The sequence below is a fragment of the Drosophila yakuba genome, chromosome 2R (genome assembly GCF_016746365.2).
Source record: "Drosophila yakuba strain Tai18E2 chromosome 2R, Prin_Dyak_Tai18E2_2.1, whole genome shotgun sequence".
NCBI classification, from domain to species: domain Eukaryota; kingdom Metazoa; phylum Arthropoda; class Insecta; order Diptera; family Drosophilidae; genus Drosophila; species Drosophila yakuba.
In genome coordinates, this window is record NC_052528.2 from 17197727 (window position 1) to 17216288 (window position 18562).

General features: G+C 43.1%; 2 protein-coding genes and 1 non-coding gene across 4 annotated transcripts; 1 reads left to right on the forward strand and 2 right to left on the reverse strand.

Moving 5' to 3' along the window:
* Window positions 1-3452: 3452 nt before the first annotated feature.
* Window positions 3453-4775, forward strand: LOC6531026 (probable 3-hydroxyisobutyrate dehydrogenase, mitochondrial). The gene is made up of 2 exons (XM_002091827.3): window positions 3453-3552; window positions 3612-4775. The coding sequence occupies exon 2, from the start codon at window positions 3614-3616 to the stop codon at window positions 4586-4588; it is 975 nt and encodes a 324-aa protein (XP_002091863.1). The 5' UTR covers window positions 3453-3552; window positions 3612-3613; the 3' UTR covers window positions 4589-4775.
* A 508-nt stretch (window positions 4776-5283) lies between these two features.
* Window positions 5284-13554, reverse strand: LOC6531028 (multiple C2 and transmembrane domain-containing protein). 2 transcript variants are annotated; one of them, XM_039373040.2, is made up of 12 exons: window positions 13203-13554; window positions 11672-12339; window positions 11326-11377; window positions 11023-11165; window positions 10129-10323; window positions 8939-9090; window positions 8365-8880; window positions 7939-8298; window positions 7763-7882; window positions 7512-7712; window positions 7240-7447; window positions 5284-7180 (listed from the first exon to the last, which is right to left on the reverse strand). In XM_039373040.2, exons 1-12 carry the CDS (start codon window positions 13306-13308, stop codon window positions 7100-7102), a joined length of 2802 nt encoding a protein of 933 aa, XP_039228974.1. In that variant the 5' UTR covers window positions 13309-13554; the 3' UTR covers window positions 5284-7099. The 2 variants fall into 2 exon arrangements, with proteins under 2 accessions (XP_039228974.1, XP_039228973.1); XM_039373039.2 differs by having other exon boundaries at window positions 11326-11434; window positions 13203-13553.
* Window positions 10474-10555, reverse strand: Trnal-aag. The gene has a single exon. It is a non-coding gene; the product is annotated as a tRNA-Leu (tRNA).
* Window positions 13555-18562: the final 5008 nt, after the last annotated feature.

The following is an 18562-nucleotide window of genomic DNA, read 5'->3' on the forward strand; positions in this document are numbered from 1 at the left end:
AAAATGAATTGAATCGAATTGAGTTGAGTTGATTTGGATGGTGACTGTGGCTGTGGCGGGGGGATGATAATTTCACTTTCCTTTTCCCAAACTCGCTGCAGTGACTCCAACTGCATTTCAATTTTCCGCATTGGGCGTGTGTGTGTGAGTTAGTTTTTCATTTTCATATCGTTTTGGAGTGGTCTCTTCAGTTGGCATGTTAATGTAGGTCCGAACGTACATACATTCGATTCGAGAGCAGAGCGAAAGTCCAGCAGGCAGCAAAGCAGAGTCTAGCACAGGGAAACAATTAAATCCCATGAAAGTGATTATCGAACGCAATTTCACTGCCAAAAATTTCTGGCTTAATGTAATTTCAATTACGTGCTGCTGGCCGGAAATGAAATCGAAGACAGGCTGCCCCGAAACCGCCTGAAAATAAAATGTCAGTAGTCGCTCACGATGTCACAACCGCTGGCTGGCAAATTACATGGTAATGTGCTCCTCTGTGAGTCACGGATCTACGCGGTGGCATGCAGATTGTGGCGACCTGTCGCATTCATCAAATTGCGTGCAGCGAGTTCAGGGCGGGTCAAGAAACCAGATTCAGTCCAATTCGCAAATATAAAGGAAATGCGTAAGTAAGAAAACATACTACTGAAATAAATAACTAAAAAAACTGAAGTTCATGGGATATTAATACCCCTAGAAATCATTCATATTGGATAGTTAAATCTATTATTTCCTATAATAATAATCCTAAGCTCTTGAAACGCACTGTACTGATTGCTTATAATGCATTGTTTGCAAGCGCACAAAATTCAATCGCAATGTGAATTATTTCAGCCGCCTTCAAGTGCACGCTGTTTTATGTTTTCTGTGTTTTGAGTTTCAGTGATTAGTGATTTGTGGGTGCGCGGTTGACGATGAGTGAAATTTCGCTGTCTGTGTTTGACATGGAAATTAGTAGCGGCAAACAGTAAGTGCGACCGCAGCGGAGAAATGTTATAATGTCTGCCTAATGAGCTCGGCACACCGCTGCGTATACTTGATGTACGATGTACGCATAAGAGTGTGTACAAATGCCATGAACATGTACATTTTCCAAAGCCAAGCCCCAAATGGTCCACTTGAAAACTCGTAGTTTTGCGCTTTAATGCTTCACTTCGCTTGTGTGGCTTCTTTGGCGCCTTTGGCTTTTTAATTTAACATTTTTTTTACACTTTACTTTTGGGTTGTAAATTGTAAATTGTTTCAAAGAGACGCGCTCTCGCCTGTTGTTGTGTTAATCATTCGCTGAATTGCACTTTATGGCGTTAGATAAGGGTCTTGCCCGGTATTTTGACAATTGACAAGCGATTATGTAAGCGAGCGCTGCTGGGCAACCGATGTCCCCCATTCGATGTGATTTTTGCGCCATTGTCGCGATCTCGAACTCGATCCGCTCCACTCCCCAAATTGAAATGCACTTAGGCGATCGTCGCACGTTGGCGGATGCTGCAGACCCGCTGACACAGATAAATCACCAACAAATCATCAGCAGCGGTGCGCATAGAGATCGATTGTATCAAATATACACTTATACATACATATAATATATGGCGATATGGCTATTTATTAGCTCTCTTATTCAAATAAAGTTTTTTCTTTACAAGATTGAAATTTATAAGAAATAATGCTTCAATTGTTGTAAATTTGTCAAATATTTAATGTTGGATGTACATTGTAGATGTACATGTAGAATGGGGAAATATAAAAATATAAAAAGTAGTACATATGAATGCATTTAGGTATTAAGTTTGGACTTAAGGGATCTATTCAATGCAATGTTTATGAGTACATCAGTTTATATTTTAAATATCCCTTTAATTTTGAAATGGATATGTCAGAAACAAACCCAATATATTTTAGTTTTTCTTGTGTACTTCAGCTGTTTTCTTTTGATAAGCATAACTCATTCGCCGACATCGAGGTCCGTGGGATTGCGTAAGATCGAAGCCACGACAGGCGGGCCGTAAATTGGACGAGATTTTGCGAAACGCAGCTCGAGCAGTTGCAATTTCATGCATGCCGATTTTTATGCGAGCAGCAACATTAACAAAAAAAAAAAAAAAAGAACAACTTTAGCAACAGCATCGAAACCTTATGACCATTGTACAATTTGGGCGAAAAAAAAAGTATCTGCGCCAATTGAGATTCGAAAAGCAGTGATATAAATAGCACAGGAAAACAAAATCGCGAAACATCAAATTGTTTATTGTGGGATCAAGTACGAGTATTGGCAAAGCTCTAGCGCAAGAAAGGTGCAAAAAGAAAAACTAAATAAAAAGTTGGCAGTACTATAACGATGCTCAGATACCCTAACAATGTGGACAAGCAAATTTATGAACAAACACTAATAAATTTAATATGTTTTAACTAATTTTACAACGGCCATAAATGTAACAATGCAGTTTAAGGGCCCTAACCATGTAGTTAGGCCTTTCAAGGTCTAAGGTCTTTTCAGTTATTAGGCTATAAAGTGATGGTGGATCAAGGTACCACAGTACCTTGAAGTGAGTGTAAACTAAAACATCAGTTTGGAAATTGCTCGTGTGAATTTAGTTATGCACGATATTTCACGCAATTGAAGCGACTCGCAAGTTGCCATTCATTCATTCATTCAATTGAAGAAAGAGGCGTTGAATGAACAGAGTTCAAGCTGCGAAGGGAACAAATATTATTTACTTATTAAAGTTAAATGAAGATCAGTGGTTATAGAAGTATTTTGAATCCATTTAATTGACACTGCGACAACTGCGTAAAAGCTTACAGTTTTGAAGCCACTGGTCTGGGCACTCAACGTCGAGCCGACACACCCACAAAAATTTCTATACCCCCCTCCATCATCCATCATGCACACAAGCCCCCAGAAGCGCCGAAGGTCAATGAAAGTAAATAAAATCGAAAGTTTTGCTCACACTGATAAGCAAAACAGCGGCACGTGTCGCTCACTTAAAAAATAAATCAAATAAAAGCATTGGAAAGAGCAGAGCTAAAAGCTTTGGCCGGCGTCACTGGAACTCTATATACAATACAATATATAATGTGCTAACCATATGGTAGAGAGCTAGAAGCTACATATGTACTTATATAGAACTTGTTTTGATCCAGCAGAGTTGTCGCTACTCTAAAAGAAGACATAAAACTGCTAATTTTTTAATGAAATATATTTGAACTATATGATATAAATTTATATTTAAAAATACTTTTAAGTTATATGAAAAATTTAACTGATTTTTAAGAATTTTTATTTAAGATCAATTGTAGTTTTACTCTGTTACAGCTACTAATTGTTTAAAAATGTAACTTTTCTAAATAAATATTAATAAATAAATACAAAAATTTGCTTAAAGTTTGTTTTACTATATTTAAGCAAACAATTAGCTTATTTAGTGTAGCCGACAACCCTCGAGAAATCGCTGGAATGAGCTGAAAATAGGCGGCCATCCAACGGCGGGGAGCAGTGTGCTTCTGGCAGCGGTCCGATCACGTAGAACTTGTTCCCCCTTAGATTTCTTAGACCAACAACAGGTGGGTGAGATCTAGTGGCTTGATTACATAACACTGTGACACCATGGAACTTTTTGCAGCCATGTCGCTCCGTGTGATGTCCCCCGCTATGCTGAATGCCTGGAGTCAGACCCTCGTGAGGGCCATGTCCACCCAGGGCGGAGCCAAGAACATCGGCTTCGTGGGTCTGGGCAACATGGGCGCCAACATGGCCAGCAACCTGATCAAGGCCGGCCACAAGCTGCATGTGTTCGATATCTCCAAGCCCGCCTGCGAGGGTCTGGCCGCCAAGGGAGCCACCGTCTACGCCAAGACATCGGAGCTGGCCAAGAACTCCGACTTTGTGATCACCATGCTGCCGAACAACGCCATTGTGGATGCCTCCTACGATGAGATGACGGCCGATGGCGTCAACAAGGACACCATCTTCATTGACTCGTCCACGATCTCGCCGGATTTGGTCAAGTCCCTGCAGAAGAAGATCAGCGCCAAGGGTGCCCGTTTCATTGATGCCCCCGTTTCCGGCGGTGTGCCCGGCGCCGAGCAGGCCACCCTCACCTTCATGGTGGGCGGCACCGAGGCGGAGTACAATGCCGTCAAGGCCGTGCTGGAGTGCATGGGCAAGAAGATCACCCACTGCGGCGTCTATGGCATGGGCCAGGCCGCCAAGCTGTGCAACAACATGATGCTGGCCATCTCGATGATCGGCGTTTCGGAGGCCATGAATCTGGCGGTGCGTCAGGGTCTCGATGCCAATGTCTTTGCCGAGATCATCAACTCCTCCACCGGTCGCTGCTGGGCCTCGGAGATCTACAACCCGGTGCCCGGCGTCTGCCCCACTGCCCCAGCCAACCGAGAGTACGCCGGCGGCTTTTCCACGGCCCTGATCACCAAGGATTTGGGTCTGGCCTCCGGTGTGGCCAACACCTCTAACTCACCCATCCCGCTGGGTTCGCTGGCCCACAAGGTCTACCAGTCGCTGTGCGAGAAGGGACTGGGCAACAAGGACTTCTCCGTGGTGTACGACCTGATGAAGAAGGAGAAGTTCGGCCTTTAGGTTAACCACACAGACTACAGGTAGTGAGTGGTGGCCAAGAACCACGTCACCTCCACATCCAAACCAGTCCTGCATTTAAAAATATAGCACTAAGTATCCTAATTTTCCATTTCTATTGTGCCTGTTGACTATGTCTGTTCTATGCAAATTATACGTAAATTAAAGACGTATCGTATTGAGTGAAAAAGTTCCATGCTGTTGCGTAATCGTGGGCTGGTCTGATTCGGTCTGGGAATCGTCTGACGAATGGAACTCCGAGTGCTGATAAGCACCTACAAAATTCATCTGGGCTGCTTTGTTTTATGGCCACTTTTGAGTCCCCTGCAAATCCAATTCCCGATTAGGGCTTATCTCCAGCAACCCAGCACTCGTGGCATTAGATTCCACATGGAGATCGTTTTTAATTCATAAAGCTTGCCAGGTAAACAGAGAATCGAGCCGAGCAAAACAAACAACATTGAAGTAAACGAATGGAAATTATGGCGTGGTTATCAAAAGCTCACCGATTGAGAAGCACTGGCGGAATATTTCGCAAGTAATTTTACGTGCCTAGCATTAAAGCTTACAGTTTGAGAAGCTCTCCGTTGCCATAAACAGCTCACTCACTCACAGATTTTCTTGAAACCACTTTTTCGGTAGACATCGATCTATGTACATATACCAACTCTTTCGTTGAAAATAAAATATTAATTAGGTTTTGCTAATTACTTTTTTTTTTGCTTATATTTGTGACTTTAGTAGGTGTAAATTATTTACTATAGGTTTGTTGGCCCACAAGATCTTAACTTTCTTCATTTCTCAGGGCATGAACAGCGTAATTTCTCTAATGAGAACAGAGAAATTAAATTATTGCATTAGAGCCAATTTTGGGCTAATTTTAAATATTCACAGTTTTTTATATGTGTTTATATGAATAATTGTTTACCAAAAAAATGCGGATTTTTTGTATAATTCATAGAGATAAGTAGCGGAACTGCTGATAAGCCATATCGTAGAGAAGTGTTCATTTAAGTGGCTAGTTCGACACACACATGCCAGCTTTTATCTGCACATAACTAATTTTCAGCACAGCAAAGCCCAAGTGTCAAGTAAACAGATAACCGAGCAAAACAAACAGATACGAAAGCGATTTAGTGGCAGTATCTGGGCGGTTTTTGGGCGTTATGAGTGGGCGTGGCAACGTTTTGAAATACGCTTGTGCTTCTTATACTTCTCTAGAATCTGCATGCTTAATTCCAACCTTTTAGCTTTATAATCGGGGACCAAACGGACAACCCGGAAAACCCGTACAAACTGATCCGGACAGTTACAGTTTTAGTATCACTCCGAACAGTGGTCAATGCAGATTTTGCAAAGCAACATAATTTGAGCGAAATCCGAAAAATACTTTTTGTTTTATTATTTTTACAATCATATATATAGATGTATTTAAAAATAACAAACTTAACTTAGGTGCTAATTAATTAATTGAGTTGGTATGTATGTATATAAAAACTTTGTTGCTGCTCTTTTTTGTGGGGTATAAAATAGTTCAACTATCTAAAATGTATCAAATCGATCAATCGGAGTGGGTTACATAGCAATTAATTTATATATATTTTTTTTGTATGGCTGGGCCGGGGCCTTTTAAGAGCTGATTATCCTAGACAAAGTTAATAAATATAAGTTTTAGAAAATGTTTTGAACAATCTTTCCGAGTGAAATAATTACAATAAATTTGGTAAGGATAAGGCTTAGGATTAGGTATACATATACAGTAAATGGTATATAATGAAAAAGCGTCCTTAAACGAGTCGAGTGCAATCGAAATTGTAAATGGAGTTTTGGGGGGAAACTTCGGTGCGGTACTGAGCTTCCGTGGGTTAAGTCACATTAAGTAGTAAGCCTAGTTGCAAAATTCTTTGAAAATATCACAAATTGAAATACACAATAAATAATTAATCGCATTTGGATCCGCGCGAAAGGAATCTGGTAGTTAGCAATTTGAGTTTTGGTAAATATTCGAATAGATCTTTGAGAGAGGTTACCTTAGGTACATGCAATGTTTCAATAGATTCCTAGTAATAGATTCGCTATCCTTGTGTATGTACATAATCGCTTTGTAAATAGTTTGAGTTTTGCGCACATTTACATTAATATTCTTTTTTTGTGTATGTGTATATGTATATAATTATATTAAAATAAGTAAAGCATTTTGGTGCTGCATAATTGAGTTTTAGGTGAATTGCGTGTTGTTGCCATCTATGGGTGGAACAGGTTGACTTCGATTCTTAACTAGCTAACTAACTTTGGTGTCTAATTGAATTCGCTATGGCTCAGACTGAGGCTCTTGGCCTGGCCAAACTTGTGCTTCAACTGGCTGGTGTTGGCCCGGAAGCGCTGCATCAGCTGCTGCTGCCTTCCGCCGGATACGGATCCATATCCGCTTCCGCTTCCTCCTGCTGCTCCTCCCAGTGCGCTGGACTGCAGCGGCGAAACGGACGCCATTGCCGCATCAGCGCTGGTTATGGACTATGAACCTTTCAGCTTCTTCTTTGGATTGTTGCGCGTCTGATCGGTGGGTGCCGATGGTGGCAGCTCGCGATATTGGTTCTGTAATAAACAATATTATTTATAGTACTAGTAGCTAGTTTATCGCAATGACCACTTACAATCTCCTCGTTATCTGGCACTCGTGAAAGGAAGTCCAATAGCTCGTTGTTGGGAATGGTGTTGGGTCTTAGCAGACGTCTGGAGAACTTCATCAGTCCCCAGAAGAGCAGCAGCCAGCGGAGTGGCACAAAATGCAGGACCAGAATGGCGCCCCATAGTAAAACCACAGCCAGCCAAGTCAGTTCGGGGACGGAAAAGTTGAATGTACTAGGAATTCATATAGAGTATACATATAGAGACTGTAAGACATCTCAGAAATAATCAATCTCACTTAATGGTGCTCTCGCCTAAAGAAGCCAAGTAGCCGATGGTATTTTGCACGGTTTGGGAGACTTCTTGAATGGCCTGCAATCGCTCCTTGATGGACTTCTTTTCCTCCTTCTCCTTGTCGTCATCATCATCTTCATCGTACTCATAGTCGTAGTGAGCAGCTGCATCTGTGGTGCCCGTTATGAGGCGAAACAGCCAGTTTCTAAACGGAAATTGATTAGTATTAGGATAATCTCTAACTTAACTACGTACTTTAGTATGATGAGCAGTAGGACGAGGGGTACTGTATCCAGATCGCCGTATACACAGGCTACTATCCATAAGACAAAAGCTATGCTGGATCGCACTGGCGATTCCCACTCGAAGCAGCTCCTTTAGGAAACAGACTTTGAATTTAAAAGAAATTGTGATTTGAGCACTATACTCACTGCACATAGCGCGCTGCATCTAGGATATCCATGATTATCTCCTTGAGTCTGTTGACGTTGCGCAGGAAGAGCTGTCTCTTGAACTTGGCTTCCTGCTGGATGAGTTTTTCCTCCTTGGGCTGCAGAGCTCGACAAACAGCGCGGATCTCGCTCCAGACTACAGTCAGTTCCAGCTGGATTTGCGGTGAGTTTCCTTTGGCCCGCACACAGAGGTTCTTGTCCTTCAGCGTATACCATCGCTTGACGCCACTCTTGATTCGGAGGAGGGGAATGACTAGTTTGCCCAGGAACTCTACGCGATGGTCGCGATCCTCATCGAAGACGGTGATCTCCAAGACCTGTGTGATGTCTTTCACGTTGCTGCAATGCGGATTTAATCATTTGGTTAGCAAGATATAAGATTGACAGAAGCTTAGCATTACTTACAAAGTAAATATCTTATTCCAATTAGGAGTGAGTGTTTTGTACTCAGTTTGTGTCTGCAGTCGAGCGTTGCCCAGTTCCAGTACACAAAAGGGATCGGATTTTCCACCAATATCCGCCGCAGCCAATCCAGTGGCTCCAAACACCTTTACAGTCAGGTGACCCACATCGCGGAGATTTTGTAGGCATCTGAGAAACTTGTATCTATCCCTTAGCAATTGCGCCTCCCGAGGATCCTCCTTGAAGGCCTTCAGATCGCTGATCGTCTCCAAGGCAGTGGTTCCACTAATGGTGAGCATGAGGTGGACTTCACCGGGGCAATCTTCAAGCGGTTTCCAAATGCCATGCGTGTTTTCGCGTTGAAAAACGCTGAGGTCAATAATGGCCTTGCCATAGAGGGTATTCCGGTTCCAAAGTGCGATCTCCAGGTTTTGATCTTCATCGAACAGGTGCAGATCGAACTGCTCCAGCCAGCGCTCCGTCCAGGAAGACTTGCTCTTGTACTTCTCATTGCCCAATCTGAATTCAAAAGTAAAAGATTATCTTTTGATTTAACTGGTATTGAAGTGAGTAGTACCTGAATTTGAAGTGAGTATCATTCAGCTTGCTGCCATCTTCAGCTAAGGGCAAATCCTTGGCCTTAACCAGCAGTATGGTGACCACTGAGCTCCAGATCTGTGACTTCAATCGCTTCGATGACTCGGCCAGTTTCGAGTTGCGCTGAAAGTGCTGCAAGACATCCGGAAAATAAGACTCGGCTACCTCTCGTACATACACTAAGTGCAATTTAATGAGGTATGCCGGACTAGACAGAGTGCTCTTAGATATGCAGGTTTATGAGTCAGCTTTACACATGTTTAATAGATAATAGGTATCACATCACAAATAGCATTTAATGAATGATACGAATCAGCATTACTCATTTGGATGATTTTTGGAGTAATTAGAGTAGCGAAAATATAAGTTTAAATATTATATATGATTAAATCAATTACTTAGTTAGGTTGATCTAGGCTATTGGAAACATACTTATTCTTCGTGTTAGCTTCTCTTATATCATATTATATCTACGAGTACTTATAGTTATAACATTTAATGCAATGAACTGCTTCTAACTTATCGCTGCAGTAAGCATTATCTTTTTTTGGATCCATATTTCATGTAGATTTTTCAATTTCTTGACCATAGGGTATTCAAACATCGACTTTCTCATATTTCCTCTTTTTAAAACGGCAACATACAGAGCCCCCTTTGTCATTTATTTGTTTTGGAGCGCCCTCGTTGAAAGATAACATGCAATACCAATGGCAGCTCAAGCTTTTATTTGTTGAGCCACTGCGATCGTGGCTCTCGCCTCATGAAAGCTAGTCATGATGAGTTGCCATAGTGGGAAAACCGCTCAATTGCGCGGCTTTAGTTCGGTTTAGTTGCGGCCACTGGATCAAAGTTAAAGCTTCGTGTGTGTCTATCCGAAAATAAAACCAGAAGCCATGTCAAACGGATTCCGCTGAGCCATAAATAAAGTTACTAGGTAAGCTGCCGCTTATAAATAAAATGTGGGTTGTGGGTCGAGACTACATAGTTGAGAGGCAATTAAGGGTGCCAGACAAAAGGTAGCGAGACAATCGCTTAGCTCACTGTGGAAAAGCGCCGGGTGAAGGGCTGATTGATGGCCCCAGACGAGCTGCTTCCGTCTTTCCCAGAGAACCCCAACCATTAGCGCTGCCGAACAATATGTTGTAGTTGGATTTATGAGTTGCCACTCACCATTTCCTTGTCCTCCTGACTGCGCGGCCAGAGCGTCAAATTGATGAGTATCTCGCCCAGGCCACTTCCGCCATTTCCGCTGGAATCGCACAGCTGCAGGTGGATGTCCTCGGCCTTGCCCAATTCCAATTGGGTTAAGTCCAGCTTGGCCGAGCCCATAAAGTCGTCCTGCAGTCCCCAATCGTAGTCGAAAACCTGATTGGCAAGCGTATCGATTGGGACAAAACGGAAATTCATTTTGATTAGATGAGATGATGTGTGCTGTTGGGAATTCGATAGCAGATTGTGGTTCAGACACTTTAAAAACTACAAAAATGGATTTGTGTAATAAAAAAAGTTTCCAACTGGCAGCGGTGGGATTCGAACCCACGCCTCCGAGGAGACTGGTGCCTTAAACCAGCGCCTTAGACCGCTCGGCCACGCTACCGTTCTGGCGGCCCGCGACCGAATTCTTATCTCATTTTGCTATTCTTATCTGGGCCAAACTATTTGTGCCAGTGCACCAAGAACTATGAGAACAACCATTTCATTTCATATCTTCTCAAAAGTTAGACAGTGACTTTTAATTATGTTTTGAACACTGTTAGTAGAGGCCAAAGTTCAACTAAGCATTATACATTTGAAGAATGAATTCTACAAGGAAATGAGTCATTCAACTTAAACCATTTTGTTTCTTAACTTTAATTTTCTACCGATATAATGAAACTATGGCTAGAAGTATGAACAGTATATTTTTAAATCATTACTAGTTACTCTACTTTCTTGTACAGTTGTTTATCCACAACAACTGCTTACACTTCTGTGCCAGAATTTCTCTTTGTGTAGCACAACAATGCACAACTTTGCTGAAGTGCCTGACAGGTCACCCCGAACTTTCCCAGGGACCCGACTCACCTTGACGATAATCGGCTGGAAGGGGTCCTCGATGGGCACGATGAAGACCTCGTCCCACACGGGATTTAGGTCCCGGTGAATGGTGCGCGACTTGTGGAGGAGGCGGCCGCCGACCTTGAACTTGACATAAGGATCACTCAGTCCTGCGGCAGGGACGAAAGACAAAAGAAAATTTCTCGCTGCAGTGCCAGTGCTTTGTGACCAGCGCTTAATTAAGCACAAAGGAGTGGGCAGGCCAGGATAATACTAATCGGATGTGGACGGGGGACGGGGGCAAGGATTTGGGTGCTGGGATGTGCTCACCATTCTTGTCCATGGCCACCAGGTCGCTGCCGGATTTAAGATGCACGCGCAGCTGAAAGAAGACGAATTGACGTAATTGGGCTTCGCGCTTGCGACGCAGTTCGTTGGCCTGATCGATTGCGTTTTCAGTGGCGGTTTTTCATTTTGCATTAATCAGTTAGTTAGAGTTGTGCAGCACAGCAAGTCGTTGTTGGCAAAAGCGATAATCGAAAATTGAAAATTTTAAACAAATTCAAGGAAATTTCAGTTAGTGCCATTGCTTAAACAAAAAGGCGATAAAGTAAAGTGAAAACCAATTGTTAAAAGGAGTGAAGCAAAGAAAGAGATGCCGGATGATACCACCAACCTGCAGGGCCTCCAGTTGCTGTTGGGTGGTCAATTCCGGTGGACTGCAGCCGGCCGAACCGTTCTCCGGATGCTCATCGATCCTGCCCTCCATGGAGCCCCCAAAACGCTGGATAACCTGCGCCATCTTGGCCGTGGCACGGAATTCCCGGGCCAATGGCGAGCCACCAATGGTGGTGCTGCGATGCCGAGGACTCTGCGTCACGGAGCTACTCTCGGAACTATAATCCGCCGCATAGTCGGTGCTTTCTTCGAGAAAATCACTGGGTGACTTGCGACCCAGACGATCTTTGCTCTTTGCGCGACTCCAGCGATGGCGAAGATTGTTGAAGAATCCGTGCGTCTTCTGCAGCACGCCCACGCCGCTGGCCACGCCCCCTGAACCAACACCGGCCAACTGCTGGGCCACAGCGCTCTTGGCCCTCTTCGGTGATATGTGCGGTGATTCACTGAGATGGCAATCGTGACCATTCAACTCCGAGGCGGATTTGCTGAGATGCTTGCCCAGGCGCTGCGATTGCTGCAACTTGGGCGAACCATGTGGCGAAAGCCGGAGCGGCGGTGTGGATCCGCTGATGGTGGAGCTGCTCCCAGGCTGCTGCTGGAGCTGCTGGTGCTGCTGGTGATCCAACTCCTCCTGCTCCACCTGGTCAACGTAGTGGATGCGTGCTGAAAGCGAGCGGGAGAAGGCAGAACGGGTAAGTGTTATTTCACCTGGCACGCAACTCCCACAATCGATTTAACAAAATTCCAGCGACCGATTGATAAATCATGTATTTACTACTAAAATCAACACTCATACGTATATACCCTCTCATACATATTATTCGCGGAAAATTGAGTGTTTTCAGGCGATTCAATTGGCTCTGACATCACTGCTCTTTTGCGATTGTCTTAATTATAAAAATTACACAGAGCAATAGGAAAATGGAATGATTCTTTCCATTCGTTGATGTGGTCATCATAAAGTTTAAAATAAGGCACCACTTAAAGAACTTAAATTTCATATACGTACTATAACAGTTTTACAGCACGAAAAGTATGACATTTGTGTTTACATAAATTGCAGTCATTTGGAATTTAAACTTTTATACTATGAATACTTTTCCCATAAACTGCACCGCACCGTAAACACTTTGATGGGTCTCTAGAAAAATGCAATTTGAGTATATTTTGAATATTATTTAATTAAGAACCTACTAAAATAAAAACTTAATTTACCGAGTGTTAACTGCTGACACATTGATTTACGTGACTGTCAACTAGGACGACAAATGAACATGGAAAATAATGAACACTGCATTTAAAAAAGGAGACTTTAGTCCAAAGTGCCAAGTCGCTTGACTTCATGATAAATCATTGCATATTTTGCTGCCGTTTCGCAGTTTCCACACGCATTTATCAGTGGTTCGCCGCAGAAAAGTGACAGCTGGATTCAATCAAGCTATATGCATTATGTACGAAGCTCGTTATATGTTCATCTTGCTACATATGCTATACGAGTATACACTACCCAGTGTCCCACAATCTACCTGGGACTGGGAATATTTTATTAATTCTGTGGCACAACACAGAGGCTTGTGGCCTCGCCGCGTTCTTCGAGGACTTGAAGGAGTTGCCGAGATGCAGCGGTTGCATGACATGACCAATACTCGCGAGCACGAGCTAAATTGAAATTAATAATTGATTACGGCACTTTTTGGTTGCTTTTAGCTGCACTTTCAAGCTACGTGTTATTTCATTTATTTATCAGTGTCAGATATATCAGCACGACACAAACGCTTAGTGATTGTATCAGATTTTGCAGAACTGTGTGGCGACTGTATGATTTTCTCGCGATTTTCCAACGCGCAGCTGGGCGAACTGCACGCTGGCAGTGCCCCTAGAAGACTGCTTCGGATTCGGATTCGCTGTCTGGCGCTATGGTTCCATCACCCATTCACCCACCACCCCATTCTCCATCCCCAACAGTAACTTTTGCTCTCCTTTGGCATTTGTTATTGTTAACGAAGGCGCACATACAGTTACAGTTTATGCCAGCTTATGTGTGTGTGTGGGTGTGTGGCATTGGGTTGAATGTAAGTGAGTGGATGGGTGGGTGGTTGAGTGGGTGGTTAGAGGGTGGTTGAGTAGTGGGTGGTTTGCTGGCTTGGTGGTTGTGGGTGCTCTTGGGCGATTTTGCGGGTGGCCGCCCGGCTTTCCCTTTTGCATTATTAATGCCTTGCGATGCTGCAGCTGGCTATATTTTTCTCTTTTTCTCTTCGGTGCCGCGAAAATTGGAAAAGCATCCAACGATGGCGTCACCGAATGCAAATGTGTGTGTAAGCCCATTGGTGTGGGATAAACGACAAAGCTTTACGCACCCCGTGTAAAGAAAAGCTTTAAATTTTCGGTATTTTCTCGGACATTTTACACTGCTTATTTTATTTTAATGAATGAAATGGAAGCCAAGTGCGAGTGAGAGGGCAACAATTCTTTGGGGGCCAAAACCGTGGCAAGGACATTGCTGCTGGCTGCAGTAGCAATTTGTCTAAGTCTTGTGCAACCGAAATTGGAATGTTCCCATGTACTTTCAATTAATTTAATGCAAGTGCAAGGCAGATTTCCCAACGCCCACATACAGGTGTGGTTTCCTGCTCGGCCCTTTAATTCCAAATATTTGTGGGCAACTTTTCCCGGAGGAGCACTTTCCGGCTTATGTGCCTGTCATTAGTTTTCCTCACACAACACATACGTTCAACATACTTTTTTTGCTTTGGTACTGCTTGGCACATAAATATAAGGTTTACGAGTGGTGGGCCCTTTAGTTTGGACAGCAGTGTTTGGCCCCCAAAAGTGTTGCACACTTTTGGGCTCTGAAATATTCTCGTCGCTTGCTACCAAAAAAAAAATAAATTCATTTGAATCTTGACTGCGTTCTGCAATTAGCTAACTTTTTGGTCGCAAGTCAGCCAAACTTTTGTGGCCATAAACCTTGAGCCAAAGCGAAACTTCATTCAAATTATCGCACATACGCCATGTGGCCGGGCCTCATTTAATACCATTAACAATGCTGAGTGCCGTTTCGTTAGCTTGAAAGCACGTGCTTTCGATAAGCATAAAAACCGAATGTTTTACCGCCCTTTTTACGGCCCCAAAATAATGAAATTGTGCGTTCATATATATATAGGTATATCCTTTTCATCGCAGCAGGTTCGTAAACGCAGCGTCATTAATGTTTTTGTTTGTTTTTTTCGGCCATATCATGCAGGTTAGCGTATCGGAAATTTGCCAGCGTAATCGCGCAGTATAAAGGAAACATCAGACATCAATTATGGATTTCGACATCGTGCACGGACTTTTTCTATCACAACTTTAGTCAATAAATCGAGCTCGTTCAAGGTCGGTCATCAATTATTTAGACATGGGTCAGCAAGTGTCATATGGCACTAATAGCACTGGCCCCCTTGGCGCTTTCACTGTGCCATTCTTTCGACTTGCTCACCTGTTGACTTTTGCTGACATTTTAGCGATTCTATTTCCGTTCGACTGCACTGTTAAAAGTAAATTTACGTGCTATATTTATATAATATTTATAACTTAAGATAGCATTTTAAATGCCATCAATTGTTACCAATTTTTCCTTACACTTTTCTCTTTATTAAAGTTTTTTACACTTAGACCCAATTTAATTTCACCAATTATAAGAATTTTTTGCGTGTGTAGGCAAAGTTTTTTCACAGTTCCTTTCTGCATTGTTGTTCTCAAGTCTTTTTCTGCCCTTTGGCTTATTGGCCCTGTTTAGTTAGAAATGACGTCACTGCCATGCCACACATGCGAAACTGGGAGACATGTAGCTGTCTGGGTGTCCCGCTGTTTGCAACTTTGCCGCTTGCCGTCGCCGTTAGCTTTGCAACACTGTACCCCACTGTGCGGCTTTGTTGTGGTTCTGATTATCATGTTTACTCAGCACGCAACGAACCGAAACTAGACTTATCACAGGCCTACTGGTTTAATCGCATATCGTTTGCCAGGGCGTTACTTTTGGGCACCCAGGTGGGCGTCCAGATAAAAATGAATGAATAGCTTTATGGGCATCTTATAGTTATATATGTATTTTATATATATACATATATATAAATATATTTCGCGCCAGACAAACGAGAGTCTTTCATCCGTGCCAGATGGATCCGATATTCATAATTAGCACATTCTGGGCTGTCAGAAAGCCAAACAAAACAAATCAAACATCTGCCTCGAGTTACTCGAGTTTCGATGGGAAATTCTTCAACTTTTTGCATTTTCCGACGCTGCATTGCTCTGGGATAAATGATTTTCCTCAATTTGTTTGCGACTCTGAATTATTCATGGAATTTCTTTTTACCATGCATACAATATTTTCTTGGTCACCACCACAACCGGCAGTTTAGTTATTTGTTTTTTTTCTTTTTTTTTGCGTTTCAGCCCAAGAACTGAATTATGCATGGATTATTTATGCGAATTGTGTCCTTATTTGAATCGGGAACTCCTTAAAAATGTAAAGCAAGTGGCGAACCACAGAGGCGGACGGGGACTAACATCCGTGGTTCAATTCTATATGTAAATTGCGTATACGCAGCGTGAGCCCAGCTGATGGACAGCTCGTTTGGCAGCTCATAAATGCAGAACATCTCCGATGGACCGTTGCTTAATTAACTGCCAGGATAATGACGATATTAAGCGGGATTATGCTAGCCTTTGCGATGATGGCCTGGCTTACACTGATGCCCCATAAGAGTCTCCAAAGCCTGCCCTTAGGGAGGATACTGCCAGGATATGTGCGGCAGTTAGGGAGCCACAATATGCTCTGGCCCGAAGCTTTCGTTTTAATTAACTGGGTTACCTTTGTGGGCCAGCCATTTCGGAGCCACGTAATTACAACTCGTCGGCAAACTAAACAGCCAGAAGGAAAAAATCCAGAGAGAAACAGTAATAAACTAACTTTCTAAATTTAACTAAGCGAAATTTCCCAAAAGAGTGCTGCTTTACAGTTGCAAAGTGCACATATACTCTTCTATTTATATATGAGTAATAATGTGACAGCATAAGTATATAATTTATTTGTTTCTCTGTATGAGAAAATGCGAAATGCAGCCAAAGAACTTGTCACTGCGGGAAAACTTATTTTCCACTGCCTCACTTTCCCCCCAGATATGTGACAAAATCTTGCCAAGGGCGCCACTTTTGAAACTCCATCCTGACTTCATTCCCAGCTGCGTTTGAGCCAATTGCGACAATCAATTTACGCGTTTCTGCTCGAATGGCTATGTCCAATTTTACATTTGCCAATTTGCAGATGGTGGCTGCAATTTCAATCAACAAATACATTGGCTGCTAAACAGCGGGTGATGAAAATGGGGGGATGAAATGGGGAAATCTTAGGGCTGAAAAGGGCAGACACCTCGAGGCCACCAGTGGCGACAGTTTTCTTCGTTTTGCCGCTCTTGGCTGTTGATTTGTCAGATGGTCACATAAACAGGAACAAATTAATTGCAAAGTGAAGAAGAGAAGAGCTGAGAAATGAGCGCCATGCGATAATTAAAAACTGTATCGGGCAAATAGCACGCGACATCTAGACAGACTATATAGCACATATATAGAAACTGAACTGAACAGAACCGAACAGAAGCGCCCAGTGTGTTGGCCACTTATTTTCATTTAGCCATGCCAACTGCCATCGATGTACTTGCGTGTCTCTGTGTGTCTCAGTGTGTGTGAGCGTTCAGTGGCGTGTGAGTGTGTTAGTGTCAGTGTGTGTTAGTGTGTGTTTGGACCGGAAGCGCAGCGGCATGCAAAGACGCCATAACTGCCATGACGAAACAGCAGCTGAAAGTGAGGAGGGGTGAGGAAAATGGCCGCGGAACCTGTGCGTTTCAGAGGTTATCGGTCCTAACCCCTTGCTGACATGGCGCCAAAATCGGAGCGAGGGCGGTTCCAAAAGTTCTACACTGCAAAGGGGTCTCAGAAAAATCTAAACTAATATGTAACAAACTTATCAAGTTTTTAAGCTTACATTTTGTTAATATTTTATTTCCATGTGTCATAATTAAATAAAAGAGCTTAAGCTATTAAGACATTCTTACATTTGCACAAGTGTTATGCCACATACGCGGTCACAATGAAGATATTGCTTATATAGGTTAGTAGACCATGAGTTATGTGTGAGTTTGTAAACGAATCTAAATGCTCCATTTGTGTGTTTGTCATCACAAACAACTCAAGCACCCCATTGCTGTGGCAAAATTTATGCGCAAACTAATTTAGCCAAAGCCGCACTCAACCCGCATAAAAATAGCTGTCCAAATTGTGCGGCGTTGGCTTTTGCTCAAGTGGCAGCAGCTCAGTTGAGCTTGGCCATTTACTCGTGGCCATATACCACACGCCAGCATCAAGAGCATCAAAGGGAGTTGGGCGGAGGCCCAAAGGATAAGGGATAACGGATTACGTGAGGTGGGCGAGCTGCTTAAAAATACCAAACAAAATATAAAACACACACACACAAACGACGCAAGCTGTCACAGGTGGAAAAGAAAGGTTCTAGTCAGCCAGGCAGTTGTATTTGGTGGCTTATCAATGGCAATCGTGGCAGCCAAAACATTTTTATTTCGCCAAAAACACTTACACATCCTGACACACCACCACAGTTCACTATGTTGCTGTGTGTGTGTGTGTGAGTGAGGTCACCAAGACAAGTGCATGCGAATTCCGCGACTACATCCTCCTGCCTGCGCGCTTTTCCGAGTTTCCTTGCTGGCTGCTGGTTGGTACTCCTCGTGATTTTCCTATTTTCCCATTCACTAGCGCTGTGCCTTAGCGTTTTGCATTTGCAGTTGGCTAAATAATTTTTCACAACACACTGCACACGGTTAACATT

Coding starts and splice junctions, on each gene's coding strand:
- LOC6531026 (XM_002091827.3), top strand. CDS start 3,614: ATGTCGCTCCGTGTGATGTCCCCCGCTATGCTGAATGCCTGGAGTCAG.
- LOC6531028 (XM_039373039.2), bottom strand. CDS start 13,308: ATGCAACCGCTGCATCTCGGCAACTCCTTCAAGTCCTCGAAGAACGCG. Junction 11,166..11,325: donor GGTGGCCATGGACAAGAATG/GTGAGCACATCC, acceptor TCCCTGCCGCAG/GACTGAGTGATCCTTATGTC. Junction 7,181..7,239: donor TGCCAGATAACGAGGAGATT/GTAAGTGGTCAT, acceptor TGTTTATTACAG/AACCAATATCGCGAGCTGCC.